General features: G+C 36.6%; 1 protein-coding gene across 2 annotated transcripts in view; it reads left to right on the top strand.

Annotated features, from left to right (window-relative positions):
* The window catches only part of ABTB3 (ankyrin repeat and BTB domain containing 3), a 221,861-nt gene extending 211,749 nt beyond the window's left edge, over nucleotides 1–10,112 (top strand). For both annotated transcript variants that reach the window (XM_014053732.2, XM_014053733.2), the window contains one exon: nucleotides 898–10,112. In XM_014053732.2, the coding sequence (XP_013909207.2) occupies nucleotides 898–1,107 (210 nt within the window). In that variant the 3' untranslated portion in view covers nucleotides 1,108–10,112. The remainder of the gene's footprint in view (nucleotides 1–897) is intronic.
* Nucleotides 10,113–12,043: the final 1,931 nt, after the last annotated feature.

A 12,043-nucleotide genomic window follows, 5' to 3' on the forward strand; every position in this document is an offset into this window, starting at 1 on the left:
CTCTGGTTTCTAATCTGCTACCTTAACCACTACAGCAAAATGACTGGATCACGTAGTTTTCTTAATAACGATCATAAATAGTTTGGATCTAAGCCTTCAGCATGACGTTGTTTGCATACAATAATATGCATACATGCATTCCCCAAAGGACACATTGCTGTAATGTCACAAGTATTCCATGTACATTTATCCATCAGTACAGGATCATCCAGCTTCAATTTTTGAGGTATCATTGTCTTACATATTTTTCTTATCAATTATTTCTTTCACTTCATAATTCAGAAAGCATCCTTTTTCATATTTCCCATTAGTTAGTTCCACACATTTGTGAGTCAATCTACAATACAATTCTTATTGCTGTGTCCAAAGCCATTTCCAGATTTTTTTCATTAAGTCTTTTTTTTAAAAAAATCAGTTCTGTTCAATTTTAGGAAGAAAACCCAGCCCTTTAATGTTCCGTATAACAAGAGACAAACATTAGATATTGTTAATACAACTAAATCCTAGTCTATCAGATTTTGGGTTTAACAGACAAAATCAATTGGACACAAACTTGGTCCAAATTATCATTACTGTATTGGGACTTCTTAAATCCTCAGAATAATTTTTCCCCTGTCAGAAGTATTTAATACCAAGAAGGAAAGATAAAAATGCTTCCCCCCCTTCCCTGGTAAATTAGTATCAGGAGGGCAGATTAAATTCAACGTTTGTTGTTTCTCACATAGACAGTATTATCCATGTAATTCTACCTTAGATTGCCAAGAGATATTGGATACTATTGAATAAGCCTAAAGCACTGTGGACTGAAGAATTAGCTTCAGTGAGCAATTGCTGTATAAATTTGTATATTTATTTATGTTTCTTTTTCTCTTCCTACCCTTCATTATCCACCTTCAGTTTCTTGGAGTCACAGAACTAGCTTCTTTTTGTGAGGGTTACTTTCTAAAAAATATGATGGTGTTAATTGAAAATGAAGCTTTCAAACAGTTGCTGTATGACAAAAATGGAGATTCACCCGGCCAAAATGTTCTACAAGATTTACAGAGGACGTTGGCAACACGGATCCAGTCGATTCATTTATCATCCTCAAAAGGCTCCATTGTATAAAGTTCTGGAAGTGTTTGAAGTTTCATCAGAGACGCTGCACGTGAAATATTGCTGTTGTATTATCTTGAGCAAATATATAATTCTTTTCCTATTGGAATATTACATTGCGGTTATGGGCCAAAGGTGCTGCCACTTACTTGAATCTTCTTTTGGGCAAGATGTTGTGGTACAAGTGACTCCTGGGCATTTTTGGAACTACAAGGGTGCATTGGTGTCCTGTGAATGTTGTTCACATTCTGGATGCAGAAGTGCTGTTGTGTAGCTAACGCCAGCAGAAGATGGGCTAAGTGCTGGTAAAGAGCAGAAGCTCTGAAAAAAACAAGAATGCCATGGAACAATTTTTTGACAAAACCAACACATCAGGTTTTTATTACACAATGTTCTGTTCTGTTTGTTATTTTCTTGTTTGGGAGGAGCCCTGTAATACTTCCCACTTTCAAAGTCCATTGTATTACACATATAAGAAATATAGGACTGGATTACTTGCATATTAGCAAAATTTAAAAAAAATGATAAGACTGTTAAAAATGTGAAAATGTATTTTCACAATTTGTTAGTGGTGGGATTTTTTTAAAATGGTTCCTAAATAAATTGGATGGCTCTAAATTGTTTTCTCCAAAAGATATATTTAAAATTGAATGTAATATGTTAACTTTGGTTATTCTTTTGTTTTTATTGCTGAAACATGCACTGTGCAAACATATATATGAAAATGGTTCAGTTCATATGCTTTCTTTAAAACTGATATAATCTTGCCCAAATGTTCTGATTACACCAAAGAGGTGCAATTACCAAGAATTTAATATTTGGGGTAGGGGGGAAATCTGCATGCTAGCTGTGGTTTGGGACTTAAAACAGCAATGAAATTCAACATGCATTTGCATGGTAATGGTACTTGTGAAATGTTATGTTTGTGCTTAATTTTTCCAAGAAAAAATGACAATGCAATGTTAGTTCACTGTCAATTCCATTTGTGAAGTTATATAATTTCAGGGTTTATTTTCTGGATGCACACAGTTCCCACAGAGTAGAGTTTTAAAGATAAAGATTTCTAGTTATATATGAAAGTTCAATCCTGGGTCTTTATTAAGGGAAAGGATGGTATTTTGTTACTAGGCAGAGGTTATGATCAAGATGATTTATTTTAATTATATATTAAATATATGCTATAGAGTGATTTCTTGCCATAAATTCAGAATGAGTCAACTATATGCTTACAGAGCCTGTACCAGGTCTTGGATTATTCAGTGATAAATATTTTGAAGACAACTTTAATAAGTGCCACACAAACTCAACAATGTTGATTGGATCAGCTGTTATTTTGTGGACTGCAGGTACACTAGATTCCATCAGAATTGTTCATCATGCTAACTTTCCTTTGATAGAAATGAATTATGGCTGGTTCATAAGCTTTGAGATATTTGTGATGATGATGGCGCAAAAGAACGATTATATTCTTTTATAAAGGTGCTACTTCTCGCTTAAAGATTTTTTAAATATATATATATATATACAGGAATATACAGGAATCCAATTTTTGTAATAGAAGGTAACAAAAGAAAGCTCTGGACAATCCTCCTTAGTTGCTACTTAAACCATTGTAAGCAACAGCACTTGCAAAGGTGCCTGAACTACCTTAATATTCTAGAGGCACGATTTGGTGACTGAATAGTGACTTAGCAGTCTCACCTACCCCTGCTGTGTGGTCTGTAATTAGCCTCTTCCTTTCACTGAATGTTGCAATGCTTATTATAGGGGCAAGAAATTGACCACTGTTGTGACTGTCTGCTTGCAGTCCTTCCCTTGTGGCTGTGCTTCCTTAGTAAGACAGCAGGTGGGCTGTTATAACATCACATCTGAAAGTCCTGTGTGCGTTAATTGCCAAGTTGCCAAACAGTGGTTCAGAATGTAGGACCATGCAGCACTAAAAGTGTATGAATCGTGTTTTTTTTTTCTTTTCAAACTAAGGATGCATTCTAAAGCCAACTTCCCACAACATGCTAGAACCAGGCCACACAATGAGCCACAATGTGGTTTGTCTGGGCATAGCATGTTATAAGAACCCAGCCATTTATTTTGTGATGTCAGGTTTAGAGCTAAGCTTGTAACAGGATTTAATCTAAACAGTTATTGTGATGTAACGTTTGTGAATATAAGAAACAAAACAAATGGTTTTTTAACTCTGTGCATGTCCTGTTCAACCGTGAGGGCTTGTTTTGTTTTGAAAGGAAAAAGGAAAGTTAAATGGGATTTGTGAAAACAGTTAAGGACATATGTCCATCTTAGCGATACTGGCCTATAAATACTATAGGACTATAGGGAAGGAAAACAGCTTGTAGATGGATCCTCTTGATAAGAAATTTAAAAATTCCAAATCACAGAGACTGTTGCACAAATCTTTCAATTCTCATATAATGGGATGAAAGCTACAGGCAGTTCTCGACTTACAATGGTTCATTTAGTGACTGTCCAAACTTACAACAGCATTGGAAAAAAGTGTCTTATGCCCATTTTTCACACTTACCACCGTTTGCAGCATCCTCATGATCAGATGCTTGGCAACTGACTCATATTTATGACAGGTGCAGTGTTCCGGGATGATGCGATCACTTCTTGTGAACTTCTGACAAAGGCAATGAGGCAGCCAGAGTCACTTAACAAAGTATTGTAACTTAAGAACTGCAGTAATTCACTTCACAAGTCTGGCAAGTAACATCATTAAAATGGCGCAAAACTCACTGTCTCACTTAGCAACAGAAATTGTGAGTGCAATTGTCGTAAGTTGAGGACTACCTGTGTTTCTCTGCTTTTTCCAGTGTGGTTGCCAATGGCTTCTCCCCTCTTATTGATCAGGGCCTTGGAGAGATTTCCAAAGTGCTGCCATGTTTAAGGGGGCCAAGTGAGATCCTTTCTGGGCTACTTAGACATGGATTGCAGCAATTACATTCTTTCATCCTTTTCTGACAGGAAGAGCATGCTGCATAGCATTAAATTAAAATTGCATAGCTACAATTAGAGGAGGGTTTGTCCATCTATATTACTGTGGCTTTTCTGTGTTCTGCCACTGTCTTATTATCACATAAATTCCTAGGATCTGGGACTCCCAGTTATCTGCTGGAAAGAGAAAGATGGTGACGTTTTCTATTTATTTCTTTTTCAGTGCAAATTAATAGCAACAACTATTTTGATTATCCTTCCAAAATTGATGTCATCTTCCAGTGTCAGATTTCTATTGTACACATTTACATTTCTTTGAAATTTAAAGTATACTTACCGTTTTATTGACGTTGCAAAGTGACTGATAGATTTAGAATCAAGATAGTATTGGTTTACTATTAAGATAACATTGTGCCAAATGTTAGCTACATGATCATGGTCTATCTATGGCAAGATTTATTAAGATCTTAATAGACTTCATGGCTGGTCCACTTCTTTTGCTGTGTCTGCAATTTCCTAATTGAGAGATTGCTTTCATCCAAGTTCCTATTTCCTATCATTCTGCAAAGACTAGCGAATAACAAGCTTCTGGAACCATCTGTGTGCTAACCATGCAACAAACATATTATAAATAACTTGATAACCCAAAAGGCGACCTAGGTCATCTAACTAATAATGATTTAACATCTGCTGCTACTCTTGTTGTATATGATTTTGCTGTACAGTTCCAACAGGAGCCATTTGTACAGTATCTTTTAAAAAGATATGCATTAAATCAAACAAGCCAGTCATACATGATATCTTATCTTTGTCTTTGACTACTTTCTAAAAAAAAAAAAAGAATTCCCAATATTGAATTTTCACTCATCAGTTGTATGTTAGTTACCCTTAATCGTCCTATTCTAGGAAGGCTAGTAGAGATAAAAGTAAGTTCATACATACAGATGGGACAGTATTACAAGACAGAAGAGTAAAGAGGTTGGAGAGGATAATAGTCATATTTTGGTATAGTATAGTTAGTTCTTGACTTAATGACCACTTAATAACCATTCAAAGCTATGATAGACATTCCCAACAAAATCTACTTAAAACTAGGCTTCAAAGTTCTGGCATTGCCTCCCCCTATAGTCACATGACTGCATTTTGGGCACTCTACCACCAGCCCACATATGACCATAGTCAATGCAACGTACAACACTTTTGCCAGAAACCAGCATTTACTTGTGGTTTCTGGCAAAAGCCAGCACATAGTGGATAATGATTTGCTTAGCAATCACCACCATGTTAGCTTAATGACCACTTCGAAAAAGGACATACAAGTAGGATGACCATGTAGTTATCCGTTTTATGACACAACTTAGCAATTGTAATTTCTAAGCTCAATTATCAAACTCAAACATTCTCTGTCATAGATCTGATAGAGAGTTAGCACAATTAACAGGAAAGGTTTCTCTGAAATTGAATATAAAACTTAAATGGGCAGGAACCTATATCCTCATACAAAGAACTGTGGCTGGTTTTTACTTGTCTCCAGTCACATAAATATGTTATTTATTCTCACACACAAACTCCCAATATCAAATGAAAACTCAGTTTATCAACTCATTTTCACCGAAAAAGTGGGTTTGTCCAAATGCCTAGTGAATAGCTTCATTTATTCAGCTTCTTTCCTTCCTGTTCTGAAATCATCCCTTTGGCTGTTTTTGTAAGATGGGACTTCAAAGAATATGGCACATTGAGAAAGAGTTTGTGCTGAGGAGGAAAAAAAAAGGCATGTACTTATTTTTTAAGAATGAAAACAGAAGTCACAATCAAGTAGGAAAAAGCCTAAGCAATGAAACCCTGCAGAATAGTTGGTGATAAACACGTTTGGTAAGTTGAACCCCAGTTCACAAGGTCGGATATTTAGGAACACACTAAATCTATCTGAACTATGCATATAAAATGTGAAATGTGACTTGGATATGCCTATAAAGTCAAAAAAACCTCGATCAAATTATTTGTACCACATGATGCAAGTAAAAAAAAGATGAAGCTTTGCTTCTACAATCCTAGTCACCATTTTGACATTTTTGACACCCAGTGCTTCTTCATGTGACATTTAACACATGTATCGGGATAAGTCGAAGCTTGCGGCTGTATCTATATTGCAGTGGTTCCCAAACTTGGCAACTTTAAGACTTGTTGACTTCAACTCCCAGAACCCCTGGTATGCCCCAATTATGGGAGGAAGCTAACTGCTTGCATTCTCTGTCCATCGGCTCGTCACAAGAGACCATCCAGACAGAAAGCCCAATATTTTACTGTTGCCTTTGTTACATTTGTGTAGTATTTGTGCTGATAAATAAATAAAGGGAGACTAGTATACATCTATTTCAAGCTATTTACCTCTCATCAGCTAGCCATACCCTTACTGGGTTGTGACTTTAAATATATACCTTTCTCCCTGGCTCAGCTGATAACGGATCAGAGCCTGTGGCTTAGTGGTTAACACATCTGCCTAATATGTAATATAGCCCAGGTTCGAATCCCAGTAAGGGTATGGCTAGCTGATGAGAGCTAAATAGCTTGAAATAGATCTATACTAGTCTCCCTTTATTTATTTATCAGCACAAATACTACATCACACACACACACACACACACACACACACACACACACACACAATGTGATTTAAGATCTTTAGCATTATTCTGATGCTTTGAGTGATTGTGGAGAAGATGCTTCTAAAATTGCTACAGCATATTTCCAAGATAAATCTACTTACAATGCCAACAGAAAAATGACAAAGCAAATTGACTAGGAGCTGGAAAGTACATTTCACTTATTTACAACATTATGGTCTCAGTGAAGATATTTATCAGAGATACTGTGTTCTCTTTTGAAAAAAACAAACTAACTATACTTTAAATTCTTCATGCAAAGATTTCCTCTGGTTTATTACCCTTGTTCTAAACCAGATAGTTGCCCATTAATATGGTACCAATAACATTATATTCCAGCAGGCATCATAATTTGAAGGGCGAACTAATTTGAAATTAGTTTGCATGGTATTTTCTGTAATTTATTTTCACCAAAAAGAACAATACAGGCATCCTAAACCTTAATTCAGTGCATTTCAGTTAAATTCCCTCCACCCCAAATGTGTCAGATTCTCCCCACTACTTCCAGTGCTGAAATCCTGTATCACTGTATCCTTTGCACTCCAGAAAGCACAACAAAAACCACTTGAAAATAATTCATTCACTCCTTCCCTAATTTTATATGATCAAAAGAGGGTTTAGGAATATTGTTATAGTATATAATCTTTATCTAAATTGATAGATTAAAGCTATATATTGCCAGATAATTTTTCTTCACCAGCAATACACAGCAAAATATGACCTTTTCTTTGATCAGAGTAGCCCAGAATGATTCGTTGTCCTGATTCTCCTCATTCTTTTTATGCACTTTTGTTCTGTTAGGTACTATGGTATGGAAATAGCAAGATAAGAATGTGGTAATCGTGCTCTGGAGAAAAAACATGAGCAGAGGTTAAAACTTGAATTGCCAAGTCAGTCCAGCAAATAGTGGTGAAAAAAAGCTCTGACTTTGTATTCATTTTCCATCTATAAATAAACTTATTCCGAAATAGCCATGGGGTTAGTGATGAGGTTTGAAGCTGACTAAATGTTACAGATTGAATAGGACTCCATTTCTTAATTCTGGAACTGTGTTTTAAACTACTAGAACTTTTAAGAGAACCTGCAGATTTACTGCATTGAGCCTATTCATTGCTTGCTGGGGATGGGTAAAAGTGCAGACTTAGGCATATTTTAACAGCTTAGAATAGGGTGTCAAACTCAATTTCATTGAGGGCCACATCAGGGTTGTGTTTGACCTTGGGGGGCTGGGGTGGGCATGGCTGAGGTGGGCGTGGCCAGCTCAACATCACTCATGTAGTGGCCTGAGTGCTCTAACAGGCTCCTGAGCTCCGTTTCTGGCTGCAATGGCCTCCTGCAAGCGAAAACAGAGTTTGCTGTCCCAAGCTCTGTTTTCTCTGATAGAAGCACCATGGGCCAGTTCTTTGCTGTTTCCACGGTGGTCCTATGGGCCAGATCTAAGCACCCCTTGGGCTGGATCCGATCTGTATGCCTTGAGTTTGACACCTATGGCTTAGAGCAATATTTCTAAACCTTAATTAGTTTAAGATGCCCAGAATTCCCCAATCAGAATTGGAAAATTGAAGTCCACAAATCTTAAAGTTGTTGAGGTTGAGAAATATTGAATTTTGAGAAATCAACATCCCACTTATTAAACGTTATGGGAAACAGGGGTGGAATAGCACTTGTGGAAGATTAGAGAGATGTTGAAGGAGGGGAATGAATTTTAAAACAATTTTAAAAGAAATACAGTGCTTGATTCAGAGTATGTTGGTATTTTGACTGAATTATTTTAATGAATTCAGACCAACTAACAATGTTAAGTACATGCAACTTATGAGTGAAAATGAAAGAGAAGATCAGTTTTAAATTGTATCACTGATAAGGCATATAATAGAATGTGATCCACCTCTTGACTGAAATTTAAATTGATATGGGATTATGATATAAACGGGATTATATAAACCCGTTTCTTTCAAATCTTATTTGTAGCAAAGCAGCATGAAAATCCATTTCCTTCTAACTACAAATATTTTTGTTTCCTTTCATTTTAGTTAACCTACATCAGCAAATCAAATGAGTGGTTTTAGTGACACCTGTTGTTCTGTCAATGCAATCTCCCATGTAAAAAAATAGTATTAGTTATAACTAAGGGGTTTGTTGCCAAGGATTGCGCTGATATCTAGGTCAGTAGTTGGCTGTTTGTTTTATGTCAATGGTGTTGTGGCACAAAGGAGTTAAGCTTTTATAGCTGTACTCAAAAGTGTTATTTTTTGTCAGCTTCAAGTTTTAGCATGATGGCTTAATTGCTGTATAGATCTTACATATACTGATTTTGCAATAAAAGTTAGCAGAGAACAAAAAAATGTTTGGAACACACCAGGGTAATAAAAGAATAAAATACATTGAATCTTTTTTTAAAAAAAAAACCTTGCTTATATTAATATGCATCCTCTGTCCTGCTTGAATTGATTGTTGGTGGTGCTGTGCACTACAGAAGGAGTTCCAGATCCTTGAGGGAATGCTTCTAAATTGATGCCTTTCAACTTTTGTAGTGATGAGAGCCTTTTCTAATCAGTTTCTTTACTGCACAGGACCTGATGGTTTACTCTGAAGTCTTATCCTCTGCAAAGAATTAATTATAGACCTCAAAAGCTACAGTCAGCCTGGTGCTTATAGAGGTGAAAAACTGCACAAAAACTGAGTCCCCCCCAATGTATCTTATGCTCTCCTGTAATGTTAGCATTTCCTGTAACACAGATTAAAACTCATAATTTTTATGGTTATTTAAAATATGAATGCAACAGGAAGGTTTTATGTGGTGAAGAAAACCTCTGACTTCGAATGATCCAGAATTCTGGATCAGAATTAATATTGGTTTGGAGAGAATACTTGTGTTGGCTTTTCCTGTCCCAACTCTCAACCAATGGTCAAGTGCCTCAAATATAGGGATCTAAGGTAGATATCTCAAGAATTTATACTGGTGGTCAGTATTGGTAGAAAGTACTCTAAATCCTATTTTTGGATTTGTCTTTAATAAGGACCTGGTAAGGCGGGAGCAATGCTGTAATATATTTCAGAAGGGACCACAAAAAGAATAACAAAAATACAGTGTATGTATATATCAATTGACTAATGTTTCTGTATTGAATGATTTTGGTAGTGTCAACAAGTGATTGCTCCTATTGTGTTTACTGCTCTAAAATTATTTGCATGACTTCTGCTATATTAAATTCCTTAAGAAAGATATCTATCTCTAACCATATGTCTATACACGCACACACACACATACACATATAGTCAGCCTGCAAAACATTCTTGTCAGATTAGCCATGTTTTGTGCGAATTGTATATTACTGTTGTGAGCAACAATGATATATGATCTTTAATTAATTGTTGGAATTAAAATATGTTTTTATGGATAAACCTGTCTTGTGTGTTCAGACAGCAAAACCCTATATTCAATATTAGCTATTGATTTTACAGTTTCACAAAATATAGAAAATATTTTCATTTTCATTGGATCTGTAGACACATTTTACATTGGCTTATGACTTTACTGTGCCATGTCAATCCTAGATATCATGGTTAAATTATAATTTAACAAAACACAGGCTAACCCAATGAGTGAAAGGAATTGGAACACATTCTCATTCAGAACTCTTTTAAGGGAAGTCACAAAAGGAGACATGAACGATGGGAAAACACAAAGAAGAAAGAAAAAGTACGAAAGAGAAGCAGGAAAACAGACACAGTCATTTTTAAAGCCTTTGTTTGTGGTATCATAATTGGCTGAGTTTGCAGAGCACAGTAAGCTAAATACCAGTTTCAGCAAGAAACCACTTTATGTCTGTTCACACCACAATACATATTAGTATGAGATGTGCTATGGTAAGTTGAAATCTTATTCACCACAATTTCTAATGAACCATAAGTGTCTGCAACAGATCACCATGACTACCTTTGCTGCAACAGACCTCCATGACTAATATTCCGCAAAATTAGACCCTTTGCTGGGTTTGCCATAACAATGTTCTGCATATAAACTATATTGTACCTCTTCAGTTTCTGAATTAGATACAGTAGTTGCATGACATTTACAGTCTCTGGGGAAGTCAGATCAGATTTCAGCATTCAAGATTGTGCAGTGCCTTTATTAGAAACAAACAGCTTAGCTAAAAAGTGGGGATAAAACTTTCTTATGAAACATGTTAAGAAAACTACAATACTGTACATATATAAATACAGGTGGTCCTCAACTTACAACAGTGGAGCCCAAAATTTATGTTGTTAATTGAGAAATTTGGTAAGTTTTGCCCCATTTTAAGACTCTTCTTGTCACATTTGTTAACTAAATCACTGCAGTTGTTAAATTAGCAACAGTTAAGTGTGTCTGGTTTCTCCATTGATTTTGCTTGTCCGAAGATTGCAAAAGATGAGGACTTGACTCTGGGACCCTGCAATCATCACGTGAGCCAGTTGTCAAAACATCCAAATATAATTCACATGACCATGGGGGTGCTGCAACTGTAGTGTGAAAAATAGTCTTGTCACTTTTTTTTAGTGCCATTGTAACTTCGGTCACTAAATAAATTGTTGTAAGTCGAAGACTACCTGTAATTAAGAATGGGTTCAACGGCAACTTCAAATTAAATTAAAAATACCCAAAGATCGCCAAGTACTCAAGTCCCTAATCACTCATCAATTCTTGCAACTGTTTTTAGTTGGCCTTATACAGTATTTTCTGTTATATGTTTCTACCTGTCAGGTCATATTTGAGTTGGGTGGCCACATAAATGCTTTAAATAAGAAAACAAGTAAGTGTAAAAACAATCTTCCTATAGGTCAGAAAGCAAAACGGAAATCTGTCCCAAGTATAGTGGTAATTTAGACATGAGATTTCCCACGAGTTTTATTTCATTCCTTCCCTTTGTGCGGATGGGGGTGTAAGAATTGGAGCAGAGGTCTTCAAACTCGGCAACTTTAAGACTTGAGGACTTCAACTCCCAGAACTCAGCAAAGCTGGCTGAGGAATTCTGGGAGTTGAAGTCCACAAATCTTAAAGTTGCCAGGTTTGGGGACCCCTGAATTCAATCTGGTAAGAAGTCGAAGCGTGCACAATACACAAAGGAGCAGGCGAGTCGCTCCCCGGACACTTGCCCGCCCAGGTTGGACTTGAAGGGATTTTCCCTCCGGCCGCTCAAATGTCTACCAGTGACGTCGCGGAGTGGGAGGGGCGTTGCCGCGATCTCTTTTTTGATAGCGAAGGGGCGGAGACTCGTGTGTCGCTCCTTAATGACCTCACTCCCCCAGGGCCTATAGCAATAGGGCGGGTGTTTGGCCTTCATGGAGACGTC

Source organism: Thamnophis sirtalis, unplaced genomic scaffold, assembly GCF_051295495.1.
Source record: "Thamnophis sirtalis isolate CommonGarterSnake01/CBP01778 unplaced genomic scaffold, rThaSir2_p1.2 scaffold_9, whole genome shotgun sequence".
Classification (NCBI taxonomy): domain Eukaryota; kingdom Metazoa; phylum Chordata; class Lepidosauria; order Squamata; family Natricidae; genus Thamnophis; species Thamnophis sirtalis.